At 50.7% G+C, this 18,507-nt stretch overlaps 1 protein-coding gene across 2 annotated transcripts; it reads right to left on the bottom strand.

Moving 5' to 3' along the window:
- Positions 1 to 8,446: 8,446 nt before the first annotated feature.
- Positions 8,447 to 10,007, bottom strand: CHAC1 (ChaC glutathione specific gamma-glutamylcyclotransferase 1; the record flags this gene model as incomplete). Of its 2 annotated transcripts, XM_082833343.1 has the most annotated exons (4): positions 9,728 to 9,982; positions 9,284 to 9,319; positions 8,807 to 8,848; positions 8,447 to 8,671 (listed from the first exon to the last, which is right to left on the bottom strand). In XM_082833343.1, exons 1-4 carry the CDS (start codon positions 9,947 to 9,949, stop codon positions 8,447 to 8,449), a joined length of 525 nt encoding a protein of 174 aa, XP_082689469.1. In that variant the 5' UTR covers positions 9,950 to 9,982. The 2 variants fall into 2 exon arrangements, with proteins under 2 accessions (XP_082689469.1, XP_082689470.1); XM_082833344.1 differs by having other exon boundaries at positions 8,447 to 8,848; positions 9,728 to 10,007.
- Positions 10,008 to 18,507: the final 8,500 nt, after the last annotated feature.

Raw genomic sequence — 18,507 nt, 5'->3', positions numbered from 1 at the left:
GATTTGCCCTCAGTGCTCTGCTAAGTGAATAGAGTTCATTCATACAGTCATTCAACCAACTTCATTTATCCATTTATTTGGCCAGCAAATATTTTTTGAGGGCCTGAGATAAGCCAGGCTCAGTGCTGGGCACCAAAGACACAGCAATGAACAGGGAGGTGCTGGCTCTGACCCTTGTGGAGATTACACTCTAGTGAGGTTAGAGATAATCCAGTAACTAATTAGGTGCTGGTGAAAAATAATAGTGTTAAACAATAACCAACATTCACATAGTGCTTCCCTGGTGGTCCAGTGGGTAATACTCCGCACTCCCAATGCAGGGGGCCTGGATTCGATCCCTGGTTGGGGAACTAGATCCCGCATGCATGCTGCAACTAAGAGTCCACATGCCACAACTAAGAAGTCCACATGCCACAACTAAGACCTGGCACAACCAAACTAACAATAACCAACATTCACATAGGGACTTCCCTGGTGGTCCAGTGGGTAATACTCCGCACTCCCAATGCAGGGGGCCTGGATTCGATCCCTGGTTGGGGAACTAGATCCCGCATGCATGCTGCAACTAAGAGTCCACATGCCACAACTAAGAAGTCCACATGCCACAACTAAGACCTGGCACAACCAAACTAACTAAATAAATATTTTAAAATAAATAAAGTATATGAGTCTTTCACCTGATAGCACATCTAATCCCAAGAATCTAAGAGATAGTTATGATTATCATTCCTGCTTTAAAGATGAAGAAATTGCAGCTCACAGATATTAAATAACCTGGCCAAGGACTCACAGGATACATGGAGCCCTGGTTCTTGAGCTCAGTCCCTCCGACCCCAAGCTCATGTCCCTCCTGAAAAAGAGGAGCCACTGGAACTGGATGGGAGCAGGTTTCTGGTGCAGCTCTTCATTTTACATTTGAGGAGACGGAGGCCCAGAGAGAAGAAAAGTGCCTTGTCTAAGACACAGACTTAAAACAGGACTGGAACCTCTGGATCCCAGCCCAGTGCTCGTTCTTTGCATCTGAACAGCAGTTCAATGTCCTGACCAGGGTATGAAGCCCTGGCAGATTTGGGGTGGTGGTAGTCATGGTAGGTCCGCCTCCTCCCCTCCCCTGCGCCCCCCCAGGCCCCCACCTCTGCTGCATAGTCCCTTTTGTGAGGAGAGAGCACAGAATGCCCTCCGCAGTCCCCATCCTCCCCTCGCCAGTGCCTGCTTCTTGCTGAGTGTGTGGGCTTTCGTTCAACAAACACAATGTGAGCACCTACTGTGTGAAGGCTCTGGGAAGCACCTCCAGGGCCCACAGTCCACTGGGAGGCCAACAACGAACACAGTGCCATCAGATCTGCAAGATAAAAAGCAGAGATGTCAGAGATGCGTAGCAGGGCCCCAAAGCCAGGCCTTGGTGGTCGGGTAGAGAAGGTTCAGGGAAGGCTTCCCGGAGGAGGGACATCTCAACTGAGTGCTGAAGTCTGAGTGATGAATTAGCCAGGCCAGAGCTGGCAGGGAAGAGGCTTTCAGGGTGGGGGAATGGAGGGTGCAAGACAAAGCAAGAAGTCACCCTGCATGTTGCAGGCATTTTGCAGGCTTCTGTCAGGTCCGTACAAGTAGCCTGTGAGCAGGAACTTGGTCTCCCTTCCTATGGAAACCTCCACGGGTGAGGACCTACTCCTGTGGATGGATGACTCGGTTACCCCACGTGAGCAGCCTTCACTGCCACGGACTCAGCATCCTCCCAGCCAGAGCCACCCTCCTGACCTGGCGTGGACATGACAGCCCCAGGAGGGGCTGTGCCTGGCAGGAGTCTTTGACTGCAGCAGGGGGGAAGCCGCAGGTGGGTACATCACTGTCCCCTTCTTCCCCCAGTCACCAGCACCCTCAGGTTGTTCCCAGGAGGGTCCAGCTCCCCTCCCGTGGGGACAGGGAGCACCACCCCATGAGACAGGCACAAACAGCCCTCCAACTTAGCGCCCGGAGCAGGGAGGACTAGCAAGGGCACCGACCCTGCCCCTGACATGCCTGCCAAAGGGCGGCCCTTCCTCTGGTGTGTGTTTAGGGCCTGACCTCTCTCAGACCAACGGAGGGGCTGAGAGGGGGCAGCCCAGGGTGGGTCAGTACTGCCCCAGTCAGGCACGTGCTGGGTCTGCCCTCACCCCGGTGGCTCCCAGTCCCACATTCCTGGGCTGTGCACAGAAACATTCACTTTGAATATTAGCCCGAGGACGCGGCTTGGCACTCTCCCTTGGTGGTGACAGGTTTCCATGGGTCCTTTCCCTCCAAGGGGAAACGTGACATTGCGTTCATAAGGGGTGTCTCATTAAACCCGGTTCCCCATAGGTCCCCTGAGTTCCCGTGGGGCCCCAGAGCTGGGCAAGGAGCTGGGCGACATTCAGTTCCTGCCCTGGGGAAGGGGGGGCGTGCTGAGCCTAGTGGGGACAGATCTGCAAGCAGATCACGTCAATACGACGGGCTGGGCTCAAAACCGGAGGGGGGGCGGGGGGGGCACCAGCCAGCCCCAGCCCAGGTCCACAGCAGCTTATGCAGGCACAAGGCCGACGCTGAGTTTGGAAAGATGTGAGAGGGCTGGGCAAAGTGGTTAGCAGGGGGAAAAGAGTAGGAGCAAAGCCTTGGTGACCAAAAATAGCCCGAGGTGGGAGGAGACAGCAGGCAGGCGGCGGGATGGAGGGGCGTGGCGGGGGGAGCGCGAGGCCGAGGCGGGAGGGGAGAGCAGGCGCCGGGGGCCGAGTTGCATTTTCCATTTTGTAGGAAATAAATATCCAGGAGGGCACCAAACTGGGGAAGGCGGATCCCTTTGGAGGGCATGACTGTCGTCCAGGGAAAGAGGGTGAGCATTAGGGCGGGGGAGGTAGGACGGGACAGGGAGCCCCAAGGTCCGGTAAGACAGCGGAACGCCTGAAGGTTTGAGGAAGCAGACTGGGCCCACATTTAAGGTTTGGTGAGGGGAGCGCTCACCCCGGGCTCTACCTTCCTTGGGGGCGGGAAGGACCGGGGAGCCGCCGAGCCGGAGGGGCGCCTGCGGGCCAGGGTCCCCAGATGAAGCGGGAGGGGCGGGCACAGCAGGGGGAGGGCGCGGAAGCGCGTGGTGCCCTCTCCCTCTTGGAGGGGTTGGGCCGGTGACAGGAGAGCGGCGTGGTGGTGGAGCCTTCAGGGTGTGTCCGCTCTCCCTCACAGCCCAGGGAAATGCCCCGGACGGGCCTGAACCGGGAAGGGCAGGCCTGGCGGGACTCTCCAAAGGCACCCGGGAAGGGAAGAGGAGAGCGGCCTCCACGGGCCCCTGGGCAGGGGTTGAGGGCCCAGGAACAGGGCAAGGAGGGCAGAGGGCAGGTGTGGTCAGAGGCTTTGGTCAGCCTCTTCTGACAGGCGCCAGATAAAGCAATCCTGCTTGGGGACTTCCCTGGCCCTCTTCCCTGGTGGTCCAGTGGTAAAGACTCCACGCTTCTACCGCAGGGGTCAGGGGTTCGATCCCTGGTCGGGGAACTGAGACCCTGCATGACGCATGGCGCAGCCAAAAAAAAAAAACAATCCTGCTCGGTTCCAGTTTCCACAGACACCATGCCATTTAAACGCTCCAAACCTCGAGGCTTTTGAGAGTGAAAGTAATAATTACCTCAGGACAACAGGAGTAAACTAGGCCCCTCCTGGGCACACTGGGATATATGGTCACCCTAGCTGTGGGGCAGGAGGCTGACCCTCCTGCTTTGAGCCTGGCCCTCAGGGACACTCTCCTTGTGACAGGGCCCCCCCAACCTGGCCCTGGAGCACCCTGACCCTCCTCAGAGCCAGGCCTGGGGAAAGACAGGGTCTCCGCCTTTTGAGGTCCATCTCCCCACACCCTTTGGTTCTCTGCCACCACTGTCTTCAGGGGAACGACAGCCCTCAGAGGAACGTGGTCCTTCCTGGAACCCAGTGGGGGGCAACCTGGAAAACCCCTACGAGTCTGTCAGTCCTAGAAAGGTGCTCAGAGGCCGGAGTGGTGTTTGCCCACACGCCCCCGAACTGTTTACGCCCCCTCTCGGCAAAACCCTGGGGTTCCCCAGTCTCCTCCCTCCTGCCTGTCCCCCGTTTTCAACTGGCTGCCAGGCAACGTCCCCATGTTCCCTGCTCCTGCTTTTAGTTCATGCCTCCCCAGCACCTGCCCGTCTTGCGGCCTTCCCCTGCCACCAGCACAAGCCTCCTTAAGCCCAGACCTGAACACAACACTTGTCTGCTTGACAAGCAGACAAAACAAAAAGAACAAAAACAAACAAAGACCCTTTTGTGGGAGGAAAAACACAGGAAAAAATTAAAACATCACCACAGAACTCAACTTCCCTACAAGGTAAAGTCTAACACTTCCTCCAAGAACTGACTCCAAGTGTACAATGGAGTTTTCCAGAACTATATATGAATTTGCCACAGAAGGAATGCAGAAACAGCTGAGAATCCAACTGCTTCTATTAAAGTCAGACATTAAAAATATAAAACAGGGGCTTCCCTGGTGGCGCAGTGGTTGAGAGTCCACCTGCCGATGCAGGGGACACGGGTTCGTGCCCCGGTCCGGGAAGATCCCACATGCTGCGGAGCGGCTGGGCCCGTGAGCCATGGCCACTGAGCCTGCGCATCCAGAGCCTGTGCTCCGCAACGGGAGAGGCCACAGCAGTGAGAGGCCCGCGTACCGCAAAAAAATAAATAAATAAAACAATGCCACTCCTTTCACTAAATTTGTTCTGGAAAATAGAATCATTTTTCCTTTAAAATATGTTAACATATAATGGATTTATTTTTTAAATTTAATTGATAAATATGTTTTAAACTTCTCAATTCCTAATACACTAAATGTTGTCAATCGCTATATCACACATCAACAAAAGCTCTTGGGGTCCTGAGACTCCTACTCCCTCCCCACACCTTCAGTTACCCCTTTGCTTCTCTCTCCTCTTAGCAGCCAACTTTCTTGAGAGCTACTTTCCTCCCACTAGCTTCTCAGCCCTACCTTGTGGTTTCCCACCACTGATCCTGAAACTGCTCTCACTGAGACCTCTGAGGACTGCCTGGCATTTCATCCAGTGGACACTCCTGTGTCCTTCTTTTCCTTAGCATCTCAGCAGCGTGACCCTGGCTCGCGGAAAACCACGCTTTCCTGTTTCTCCTCCTGCCTCTCCAGCTGCTTGTTCCCAACTCTTTTTTTTTTTTTTAAAGAAGATGTTGGGGGTAGGAGTTTAGTTATTTATTTATTTATTTTTGCTGTGTTGGGTCTTCGTTTCTGTGCGAGGGCTTTCTCTAGTTGTGGCAAGCGGGGGCCACTCTTCATCGCGGTGCACGGGCCTCTCACTACCGCGGCCTTTCTTATTGCGGAGCACAGGCTCCAGATGCGCAGGCTCAGTAGTTGTGGCACACGGGCCTAGTTGCTCTGCGGCATGTGGGATCCTCCCAGACCAGGGCTCGAACCCGTGTCCCCTGCATTAGCAGGCAGATTCTCAACCACTGCGCCACCAGGGAAGCCCTTCCCAACTCTTCTTGCTTCGCTCACCCCACCAGGGCTGGGGGGCCTCAGGGTTGGACTGGGCCTCGTTCTCTTTTCTCTCCACTCCCAGGTCTTCAAGGACCGTCTTGATGGGTGTGGCTCCCACACCTCTAACTCCAGCCCATAGTACTCTCCTGAGTCCCAGACCCCCGTATCCAGCTGCTCCTGAACATCCACGTGGATGCCACTGCCCACAGGCCCCCGCAGGGCAGACACTCTCACACAGGACAGATCTCCACCTGCACCCTTTCCAGCTCTGCCTCTGCACCAGGAACCCTGGCCCTCTACCCTCTTCCTCACTCTCCTCATCAACCAGCCACAACCAATCCTGCTGACCTCACTCCCTAAATCGCTCTCAGATCCATCCTCCTGTCCATTCCCACTGCACCCCTCAGCTCAGGCCACCTTCCCTCTCCCTGGCCTTTGACCTTCCTCCTCAAATCTGACACAGCAGCCAGTATTCCTTTTTAAGCAGTCTCTTCCCCACTCAGAATCCACAGGGGCCCCCAGCGACGCAGGAGGAATGCCTCCTCCACAGCACAGCTCACCAGAGCAGCCGGCAGGATGAGGTCCTGCCACCTGTCCCGCCCCATGTCCCCTTCCCCATGCCACTCTGTCCCAGCTGGTCTGACCTCGCACCCGCCTCTGGTACAAGTTGTTCCGTGCCTCTGATCACTAGAGACGCCCTCTCGGCCCCATCATTCTCTCCCCTGGAAAGCCTACCCTGACCTCCCTCAACCTCTCAGGGTCAAGAGCCCTTTCTAAGCTGAGTGCCCTATTCCCACCATGACACTTTTCCTGCTGAATGGTCACGATTCAAAGTTCCTTGAGGAGGAGGATTTCTTCTCTGCTCTATCCCCAGTGCCTAGATCAGTGCTTGGCACGTAGCAGCAGCTTAGTAAATACCTGCTGAATGAATGGCTTGAAGTATGCGAGCCCATGTGCAGCTGGCAAGCAACCTTCCGAACCCCCAGCGCCATTCATATAGAGCATGGCTCTGCTCTGAGCACCCAGACTGGTTGTCTGGCCCTACCGTGGCATAGGAGGCGGCTGTCCAGGGCTCCCTGCCACCCGCTGCCTCCTCCGGATGTGTTGTCCTGACCGAGCTCCCAGAAGAACCTGGCTGGACTCCACACTTTTCCCATCAATGGCCAAGACATGAGGCTGCCAACAAATGGGCACCCTCCCCAGGCACAAGGGCCACTCAGCTTGGTCGGAGCTGACCCCGCTGGGGACACCCAGACCAAACCAGGACACCAGGCACAACAAGAGGGGCAGCAACACATACCACACAGCGTCCCAGTGTAAACTGAGTCTCAGAGGCTGAATACTTTTCTGGAGGTCACTGGGCAAGTGAGGGGTGGGCTGGATTGGAGCCGGGCCCTACTGCTGCAAAAGCCCTGCACCCATTCTGCAGGTCCAGGAGTAAAGGCTCAATCCACTGAGGGGCCACTCCCAGTTGAGGAGCCCAGGGCCAGACTGAGACCTTGAGGGCTGGGATTTGCACCTGGAGGGCCAGGGTGACGGAAGAGTAGCCAGGGGCAGGCAGATGGGGAACAAGCAGCAATCCACAGGGTGCCCGGCAACTCATCCCATCGTGGGCTTGAGTCCTGGTGGGTCAGGGTAACGGAGAAGGCACAGCCCACACCACAGGCACAGGAGGCAAGAATGAGCACCTAGACCTCGGAATTCAAAGGGCCACCAGGTCCTCCAGGCCTGCACTGTCAGCATGGTCTTACAAGTTGTCATCACCTTACCCTTCAAGCTCCTTTAACCCACATGGCTCCTTTAGCAGGAAGCCAGAGGTCCAGCCTCACTGTCAGGAAGAGGCAGCTGCTGACCCTGCAACTGGAGGAAGACCTGGTCTGAACTGCAAGCCCAGCAGCCCCTTCAAGGCAGCTGGGAGGAGACACCGGGTACCAAGTCGGTGGCAAGGACTCCTCACAGGGCTGCCAAGTAGAGCTGCCCAGGCTGAATTTGCATGCCTCAGCGGGGGCATTCTTTGTGTGCACTAAGACGTGAATCGCGATCACAGGAGCGATGTAACCTGGTAGTCCTGCCTGCTCAGCTGCCCCCTCTCTGGGACAGAGGCATGGGGATGAAGAGGGAGCCCTTTCCCCTCTTATAAGCCTTCCAGGGCTTCAGCACCTCACTCACCCCAGACCCCCACCTGAAGAAAGAACCACATTCCAGCACAGCACCGATAATGAGATCAGTTTATGGATTATAGTAATGGGACAGACTGGGAAGGTGCCACGGCCTATACCGATGAGCTTCCCAGAAATAGACCAACAGACAGACAGGAGTGGCCCAGACAGACAGACAGAAGGACAGGCAAACAAAGCCAAATGGGTAAGAGGCCTAGGCCCAGCCTCAGCAGCTGTGTCTGGCCTCCAGATCCAGCTCTGCCCTGGGGACCTGGGGGATGAGCAGGGCTGGCAGGGGCCTCAGTTCTTGTAGGGCCCCCTCTCCTCACTCCCTCCTACCCTCACCAGCAAGCTGGGACCTTTGGCGGGTGTTGTTTCTGGGGCTAGGGAATGGTAGGTCTGGAGTGGGGGGCAGAGGGTCAAGGCTCTTGGAGGCTCCCTGGGGAGGTGGAGGCCTGGGTAGTATGGGGATAGCAGCAGCACTGGGGGGAATCTGGTCAGGCACCAGGCGCCTGGGGTGGGGCACCGCTCAGCAGGGCCCCTATATCTAGGGCAGGTCCCCCACCCTGCCCACCACACCAACATGGTGCAATAAATAAAGTTTCAAGTAGTAAGTCAGTGTCAGGTAGGAGATCTGGGGGCTGGCGGACAGGCAGGAGCTTAAGAGAGGCCCCTGTCGGCCCACCAAGTCTTCTCAGTGGGCTCCAGCTATATCAAGTCTGTCTGTGTGCACTGGAGTGGGGACCTGGCCCCTGTGTCCATGTAGGGGCTCAGCCCCTCAGACCAGTGCCAAAGCCTGCTCAGTGGGGCAGAAGCAGGGCAGCATGGTGCCTACAGCATCCACGATGGCTGCTAGGTGCTCGTCCTGTGCCTGGGGCCCACAGAGCTGCATGAAGTCTGCCAGGCGCAGCAAGTACTCAAGGTTGTGGCCAGAGAAGCCTCGGCAGGCCAGGATCTGCGTAGCGATGGCCTCCTCAGGCGCAGGGCCCAGGTAACCAGGGTTCTGCGGGGTGGCCACGTAGGCCAATGCCTTGAGTGGTTGGTCAGGGGTATCTTGAGGGTAGAAGGTGACCTCCTTGGTATCATAGCTGCCAAGCACTGCCTCCCGCACATTCAGGTACTTCAGGGCCTCATTCACCTGCTCACCTTGCACCTGGTACGCCACACCCCAAGTGCAGCCCTAGGAGAAAACATGGGCACTGGGGTCAGTCACACAGCTCCTTCTGGTCCCACCCCAGTACTGTGCTTGTAAGGGAGGTGGGCAGAGCGCTGGTGAGCCCTCTAGTAGCAATATATCAAGCCCTCATCCTCCCTTAACATGAGTTGGTAAGGTGGTCTAGCCCCAGAAAGAACAGAAATCCTACTCAGAGGATGGTCTGAGAAACAATGGCATCACCCTGTAAGCTTGTTAGTTATGAGTTTCAGGGCACTCTAAATCTTATTAAAATCTGTATTTTAACAAGATCCTCAGGTGATCCTTATGAGAAGCACTTAGCTAGACCCACCCTTCCCCTCAGCCAGCGGGGCATCTAATCTAGCCTGCAGCCAAGGAGCCACAAGCTCTGTCTGTCTGCACCCCTCCACGCTGGGTCTCTTTCTTGACTCTGGCACTTACCTCACGATCTTCAAGGAGGGTCACCACACGACCAGGCTGAGGAGGGAAGAGAGATTTTGAAAAAAAACAAATTAGAAATGAGCTCTGCCATCATTAGTAGAGAAAACTCTTAGTATCCCTTCTGTCCCAGGCCTCAGAGAGCCCCACTCATCCAGGGGGATGATGCATAGATGTAACAGGAGTAGACACATGGCAGTGGCCCAGATTGATATTCAGAAATATTCATCAACACGGTGATCCACAGGATCAGCCTATAGCCATCACACAGTGACCCACTGGGCACACAAATTTAAGCCAAAATATGTAAGCAAGGTTTACATATTTCCCCCATCGGGACGGAGTCACCGTCTGCCCAGATAGACCCTGACATTCCAGGGCACCAGCGCGGTGCCCACTATCCTGTCCCCATCCCCGTCATTCACCCGGGCATGGGCAGATGCTCACCATCTTGTCGCTGCCCCGATGGAAGGTGTCTCCCTGCCAGAAGCGGCGGCTGTAGCCGCGCACGAAGCCCACACGGCTGTCGCTGTAGGCGAAGTCGGGCCTCCACACCAGGGAGCCGTACCCGAAAATCCACAACGCTTGGGGGTCGCAGTCGTCCTGGGGGTGCTGCGAGGGGGGCGGTGAGGCGGGCGGGGTGTTCTGAGCTGCAGACTCCTGCTTCATGGTGCCGGACACAGGGACTGGCCTGGGCGGCCTCCGGGGCTGGTCTCCGACGCGGGCACGGAAGGACCACGAACGTACCCACCTAGCCTGGCACCACTTAGCTGCTCCAGCTGCGCCGCCCGGTCCGAGGTCCCCTTTAAACCCTCCGGCCGGAAAGCCCCACCCACCGCGGCCAGCTGCCGCGGTTATTGGGGCGGGGCAAATTCCATTTTGGCCAATCACCTTAGGATTTTGCTGCAAGGTTGACCGCGCCGCCCCCTGAATGGGTAACTGCGCGTCCTGCGCTGGGCCCAGCGCGCCTGCTGATTGGTTCGGCTCCACCTCCGTAGCAAACCTGGCAGGAGTGATGCAACGGCTGGGGAGGTTTCCCCAGCTCAGATGTGCAGCAAGGACGCGCCAGATTGCGTCAGGCGGCCGGCAGTGGGCACGGACGAGGGCACCGGTCTTCTCCCCATCAGCCCCTTTACGGCCTGGGCCCTTCAAGAACTATGGCGGGCCGGCCCCAGGAGGGTGTCTCTCAAGCAGTCCTGCCAGTGCACCTGGCCAAGTCACTGCCACCCCAGGCAGCACGGGCTCTTTACCAGGTCCAGTGCAGGACACGTCCAGAAGGAGGGCTCTGGGCGGCGTAAATGCCCGTCTCTGGGGTTTCGTCCGGGAGCACTGGAGAAGCGTCCGAGGCACCTCCGCCTTCCGCACAGGTGCCTCACGCTGTTGGCGCGCGTGAGCAAATGGAGAAACTGAGTCACGGGGCTGACAAGGTTCTGCGGAAGCTGAGAGACTGAGTCAGACCGATCGGTCAGAGCTTGCGGGTCACGTGAGGGCTACGCCCCAGGCCAGGTGTGGGACTTCCTGAGCCCAATAGGCTCCGCGAAAAGCCGGTCAGAGCGCTTGGAACTGCCGTTGTCACTTTGGCAGTGGTGTCCCGACCTGCGGAGAGAAGCCATAAAGACAGGAAGGTCAGGTCAGTCCTGCCCCAAGGCGATGGGTTTCGTTCTGCCTGGACAGGAGAGTTTTGCAACAATGGTTGGGTTAATCTTAGGCACTGAGGCTCTGGAAGTGGAGGGCAAGGAGGGCCCAATTAAGGCCCCCCAGAGGGCTGTGAGCAGCTACCGGCCTTCGCCCTTGGCTACTGGCTTCCCAACCCACAGAGGGTCCGCAGGTCGCCTGGGGTTGACCCCCTAAGCAGCAGCCAGGGGAAAGGGAAACAGAGGCAGCAGAAGGCCTCGCAGAACTGACTCCGAGGGACTGCTGCTTAGGTCAGGGGACTGTTGATGAGGAATAGGGAGAGCCCTCTGGCAGGGAAAAGGGGCAGTATTGCTTCTCATTCGATTCTAATTAGATATTTAAACTAAAAATTATCTGCACACTTAAAGTAATCATTCCAAAGGTGCCTAAGATATAATCTCCAGCAGGAATGTTTCACTATGTTGTGTATAGTATGAAGCTAGATCTTTAAAAACAAGTTATACATTAATATTAGTAAAAGAAATAATATGGAATAATATACATAAACTGTTAGCAGAGCCTGTCACCAGAGGAGGACTTTCCATATTAAATGTAAATATTTATGGAAAAGTGGGTTTCTTAAAAGGAGCATGAATTACTTTTCTCACTGGAAAAAATTACAGGCAAATGGTTGTTTCTGGTTATTCCTGTCTCCTTCCCTCCATTCCCCATGTTCACTCTCCCCTCTTCTCCTCTCTCTATCCTGTCTCCTTTAGTCCACCTCCTTTGCTGCTTAGGGAAAATATCCCCCCTCCATCTACCACCTTTGATAGTGGCGTGGGAAGTGAGAAACTGGTACTAACACATTGCTGAAAGTATCTGAATCGGCACAAACAACCCTTTGAAAAAGCAGCTTGGTGATACAAATCAAGAATCATAAAATGTCCCTGCCCTTTGACCCAATACTTCCACTCCATGAAATTATTCAAAATATGGGAAAAGCCATATTCCTCAAGATTTTTCAATGCATTGTTACTTATTATAGCTAAAACAAAAGAAGAAATGCTACTTAAATATCCAAAAATAGCTAAATGTTTAAGTAAATTATCCACATGGTGGAGAAGTACACACACACATGTATACACGCCTTTAAAATCCTGCAATAAATGATTAGTTACATAAATTTGATATAGACATAAAATTAAATCTGTGCAGTCATTAGAAACAATTATGTATGACTACTTATTGACTTGGAAACCTATCTATGATGCATATATAATTAAGTGAAAAACAGATTATAAAATAACCTAAAATAACTTTTTAAACTTAAAAAGTATATATGTTTATTTCCAAAAAAAAAAATCTAGAAGAACACATAAAAATGCTCAGTGATTATCTCTGAGTAGTAGGACTACTGAGACTTGCACTTTCTTTTTTATACCAATTCAGACTGGGAATTTTTTAAGAGAACATAAACCACTTATATTTAGGAAAAACAGTTTAAAGTAAAAATCCATTAGGAAAACAATGTAGTGAACATGCTTATGATTGCATAGTAAGACAAAAATGCAAAACAGGAACTATCACATGCACTATAATTAAAACGATTGGGATTTCCCTGGTAGTACAGTAGTTAAGAATCCGCCTGCCAATGCAGAGGACACAAGTTCGAGCCCTGGTCTGGGAAGATCCCACATGCTGTGGAGTAGCTGAGCCCATGCACCACAACTACTGAGCCTGCATTCTGGAGCCTTGCGAGCCACAACTGCTGAGCCTGCGTGCCGCAACTACTGAAGCCCAAGCCCCTAGAGCCTGTGCTCTGCGACGAGAGAAACCACCGCAATGAGAAGCACGCACACCACAACGAAGAGTAGCCCCCACTCGCCACAACTAGAGAAAAGCCCTCGTGCAGCAACGAAGACCCAATGCAGCCAAAAATAAATAAATAAATTATTTTTTTAAAAAACGATTAAAACAACAAAAACAAAATTCATGAGGAAAAAGACGGGGCATCATATACTAATGAGAGATGGATTGGGGGATGGTGATTCTTTTCTCTATTTTGCAAGACTTATGAAATGTAATTTTTAACAATAAAGAGTTACTTTTAAAGAGTAGTTAATGGTTCTTGGTGGCTCAGGGGCAGATAGCATATCAGAATCACCTGGGCAACATCTTCAACATGCCCATTCTCTGACTTCCTCCCAACTAGACCAAAGCCCCTAATTTAAATAACTCCTTTAGTGAGGTCATCAGTAACCAGCTCTTGCTCCGGGCAGAGTCAGGCACTCCTTCCTCTGTGCTCCCAGACCCCTTACCTCACTTCTGTCCCTTCCACTTCATGCTTATAACAGAAACATTTATCGAGTGCTTACCATGAGCTAGGCAGTTCGCTAAGTGCTTTTACATCCATTCTAATTATAAACTTCTCCGCTGCTTTGTGAGGTAAATATCATTTCACAGATGAGCAGACTGGAACAAAGGAAATTTAGGTAACCTGCCACAGTGACACAGCAGCAAGTTGTATAGCCTGGCAGTCCAACCCCAGAGCCTCCTTGTTGATGAGCATTTGATGTCCTACCTCCCACGAACTTGAGAGCTCCCAGAGAGCAGACTTCATCTTTGAAGGCCCCGGGGAACCAACACAGTCCTGGCTCATGGAAGGTTCTCTGCAAAGGTAGGTAGAAGAAGTAAAGCTCTTGGAAAAGGCCAGGGTACCCTGGGGTTCAGAGGAGGAGGAATCCTGCGAGACAGGGGCTCAACCTTGACCCTCTCAAAATAGGAATCTGCACAAAAGTTGGCCCTGAGGTCTTGGCCACCTTCCCAGGAACTTGTCTCACCTGTTCCCATTCCTTGCTTATCTTTGCCAACATCTATCTCCTTCCCTCCCAGTGGGACACTCCCAGGTAGTAAACCACCCACCTCAGCCAGTTCCTCTCCAACATCAGCAGCAACCATCCCATCTTTCCTCCTAAAATCCCCTCAGGGAGGGGCTGCAGATGTCATGCCCACAGAGGTACCAGCTCACAAGAGGTGATGAGAGAGTATCATTTCCACCTTGCAGAGTTGCACATGATTACACATGGCGTCTTCCTTCTGTGAAACTTTCCCAAATTAATCTTTCCTATTGTCCCTTCAGGTGGTCACTTCTAATTTCCTTATGATCTGTTCCTCCTCCTCATTCCAGTCACTGTAATCAACTCCTGGTGTTAGTGGGAACCACTGTCTGAAACAAGGGAAGGGTGCATTTTAGGAGCCAGGGGATCATGCGAATTTGTTAAGCTAAACGATGAAGTTGCTTCATGAAGCTGCTGATTCCAGAGGGATGAAAACCTTCTCAGACATGGGATCTAAGCCCAGCTTGTCCAGATTTGAGCCTAGTTCCACCTTATACCATCTGGGTGACCCCAGGCACCCTGTCTCTGGTCCTCAGTTTTCTTAACTGTCAAATTGGGAATAACAGTACCTACTTTGTAGGTTCTGATGAGGATTGAAGGAAATAAAACCTTAGCCAGCACCTGGCATGTGTGAGCACTCGATACATGTTGCTCCATATTATTTTTACTCCAAATTTTTCACTTTCCTTTTTATCCAGGGTATTACCATGGTCTAAGGTGATATGGTGATTTATAGTAAGTATATATTTGGGTTTTGTTATATCATTTTTAATAAGCAAGTAATCTAGTAGTAAATTGTGTTCCTGAGTTCTGTGATCCACTCTAGCAAATTAATCTAACCCAAAGAGAGGGTCATAGGAACCTGTGATCTACAGCCATTCAGTTAGAAGGACAGGAAACACCTGGACTTGCAATCGGCATCTGAAGTGGGGGCAGTCTTGTGGGATTGATCTGTGGAATCTGATGCTATCTCCAGGCAGATAGTGCCAGGCTTGAGTTAAATTGTAGGACACCAAGCTGATGTTGCAGAATTGTTTGCTGTGTGGAAAACCCCCAGGTCTGGTATCAGAAATGAAGTAGTGCTGGTAGGGGATTGAGAGTGGAGGAGATGCACAGAAGAACGTGTTTTCCTTTGCCTGACCTCTCAGTCTGACACAGCTCAGAAGAACTGAGTGGGTCAGGAAAGTGACCAGGGTATTTTTTTTTTGAGTATTAAACATTTTATTCAATTTCTTTTTTAATATTTATTTATTTATTTTTGGCTGCATTGGGTCTTAGTCGCAGCACGCGGGGTCTTTCGTTGCAGCACGCGGGCTTCTCTCTAGTTGTGGCTTGAGTAGTTGGCTCAGTAGTTGCTGCATGTGGGCTCAGTTGCCCAGCAGCACGTGGAATCTGAGTTCCCAGACCAGGGATTGAACTCGCGTCCCCTGCATTGGCAGGCATATTCTTAACCACTAGACCACCAGGGAAGTCCCCCAGGGTAAGTATTTTTGATTCAGTGGTGGAAACCTACAGCTCTCTCACCCTCCATTCTTACCATACAATTCACAGATTGTACCAGCAAATAGGATGTTAAATGAGAGTTTTTAAAAGGCAGAATAGGTGATAGTGTGCCCCGAGCACACTATTTTTTTAATTGAAGTATAGTTAATTTGCAATATTGTATTAGTTTCAGGCGTACAACAAAGTGATTCAGTTTTATTTATGTGTGTGTGTATATATATATATATATATATATATCTCAGATTATTTTCCATTATAGGTTATTGCAAGATACTGAATATAGTTCCTTGTGCTATACAGTAAATCCTTGTTGGTTACCTATTTTATGTATAGTAGTTTGTATCTTTTAATCCCATACTCCTAATTTCTCTTCTTTCCCCTTAGGTAACCATAAGTTTGTTTTCTATGTCTGTGAGTCTGTTTCTGTTTTGTATATAGATTCATTTATATTATTTTTTATATTCCACATATAAGTGATATCATATAATATGTCTTTCTCTATCTGACTTACTTAGTATGATAATGTCTAGGTCCATCCATGTTGCTGCAAATGGCAATATTGCATTCTCTTTATGGCTATTATGCCATTGTGTTATATATATGTATATATCTCACATCTTCTTAAACCAGTTGTCTGTTGATGGGCACTTGGGTTGTTTCCATGTCTTAGCTATTATAAATAGAGCTGCTATGTACATTGGAGTGCATGTATCCTTTCGAATTACAGTTTTAGTTTTTTCCGGATATATGCCCAGGAGTGGGATTGCTGGATCATATGGTAGCTCTATTTTTAGTTTTTTAAGGAACTTCCACACTGTTTTCCATAGTGGCTGCACCAATCTACATTGCCACCCACAGTGTAGGAGGGTTTCCTTTGCTCCACACCCTCTCCAGCATTTATTTGTAGACTTTTTGATGATGGCCATTCTGACCAGTGTGAGGTGATACCTCATTGTGGTTTTGATTTGCATTTCTCTAATAATTAGTGACGTTGAGCATCTTTTCATGTGCTTGTTGGCCATCTGTATATCTTCTTTGGAAAAATGTCTATTTAGGTCTTCTGCCCATTTATTGTTTGGGTCATTTGGTTTCTTGATATTGTGTTATATGAGCTGTTTGTATATTTTGGATATTAACCCTTTGTCAGTTGCACTATTTGCAAATATTTTCTCCCCTTCCATAGGTTGTCTTTTTGTTTTGTTGATGGTTTCCCTTGCTGTGCAGCAGCTTTTTATAAATTTTTTTTTTTTTTTTTTGGCTGTGTTGGGTCTTCGTTGCTGTGCGCAGGCTTTCCCTAGTTGCGGTGAGCAGGGGCTACTCTTCGTTGCAGTGCGTGGGCTTCTCATTGTGGTGGCTTCTCTTGTTGTGGAGCACGGGCTCTAGGCTCATGGGCTTCAGTAGTTGTGGCATGCAGGCTTCAGTAGTTGTGGTTCATGGACTATAGAACGCAGGCTCAGTAGTTGTGGAGCACGGGCTGAGTTGCTCCATAGCATGTGGGATATTCCCAGACCAGGAATCGAATCCGTGTCCCCTGCACTGGCAGGCAGATTCTTAACCACTACGCCACCAGGGAAGTCCCTGCAAAAGCTTTTAAGTTTGATTAGGTTCCATTTGTTTATGTTTGCTTTTATTTCTTTTGCCTTTGGAGACTTGATCTAAGAAAATATTGCTATCATTTATGTCTGAGAATGTTTTGCCTATGTCCTCTTCTAGTTTTATGATGTCATGTTTTATATTTAGGTCTTTAAATCATTTTGAGTTTATTTTTGTATATGGTGTGAAGGAGTATTCTAATTTCATTGATTTTTTTAAAAATTATTTATTTATTTATTTGGCTGCATCAGGTCTTAATTGTGGGATCTTCATTGCGGCACACGGGCTTCTCTCTAGTCGTGGCACGCAGACTCCAGAGCACATGGGCTTAGTAGTTGTGGCATGCGGGGTCTCTAGTCGTGGCACATGGGCTCTAGAGCATGCAGGCTTGGTTGCTCCATGGCATGTGGGATCTTAGTTCCCCAACCAGAGATTGAACCTGCATCCCCTGCATTGGAAGACGGATACTTAACCAATGGACCACCAGGGAAGTCCCTAATTTCATTGATTTATATGTGGTTGTCCAGCCTTCCCAACACCACTCACTGAAGAGACTGTCTTTTCTCCAGTGTATATTCTTGCCTCCTTTGTCATACATTAATTGACCGTAGGTGTGTGGGTTTATTTCTGGGCCCTCTTTTCTGTTCCACTGATCTACATGTCTGTTTTTGTGCCAAAACCATGCTGTTTTGATTACTGTAGCTTTGTAGTATTGTTTGAAGTCTGGGAGGGTTATGCCTCCAGCTTTGTTCTTTTTTCCTCAGGATTGCTTTGGCAATTCTGGGTCTTTTGTGATTCCATATAAATTTTAGGATTACTTGTTCTAGTTCTGTGAAAAATGTTACTTTGATAGGGATCACATTAAATCTGTAGATTGCTTTGGGTGGTATGGCCATTTTAATAATATGAATTCTTCCAATCCAAGAGCACAGGATATCTTTCCATTTCTTTGAATCATCTTCAATTTCCTTTATCAATGTTTTATAGTTTTCAGCATATAGGTCTTTCACCTCCTTAGTTAAGTTTATTTCTAGGTATTTTTTTTAAGTACCTTATATTTATTTATTTATGGCTGTGTTGGGTCTTCGTTGAGGCGCGCAGGCTTTCTCTAGTTGCGGCGAGCAGGGGCTACTCTTTGTTGCAGTGCGTGGACTTCTCACTGCGATGGCTTCTCTTGTTGCGGAGCACGGGCTCTAGGTGCATGGGCTTCAGTAGTAGTGGCACACGGGCTATAGATCACAGGCTCAGCTAGTTGTGGCGCACGGGCTTAGTTGTTCTGTGGCATGTGGGATCTTCCCAGACCAGGGCTCGAACCTGTATCCCCTGCGTTGGCAGGTGGATTCTTAACCACTGCACCACCAGGGAAGTTCAATTCCTAGGTATTTTTTTGACACAATTTTAAAGAGGATTTTTTTTAACTTTCCCTTTCTGATATTTCATTGTTAGTGTAAAGAAATCCGAGCACACTATTAATAGAAGAGTTGCTTGAGCAAAGAGAGGGATTTTCTTTGTATGCTTGGGGGGATTGGTAAAATAAACAAACAAATAAATAAAACAATCCCCATCTATGAGGAGCTATATCTCCTGCAAACCACTGAGAAATAAATGTATCCTCAGGTC

This window comes from Leucopleurus acutus, assembly GCF_964270905.1.
Source record: "Leucopleurus acutus genome assembly, chromosome: 1".
Classification (NCBI taxonomy): domain Eukaryota; kingdom Metazoa; phylum Chordata; class Mammalia; order Artiodactyla; family Delphinidae; genus Leucopleurus; species Leucopleurus acutus.
Note: the sequence above shows the minus strand (reverse complement) of the source record. Positions and strands in the feature narration are given on the sequence as shown.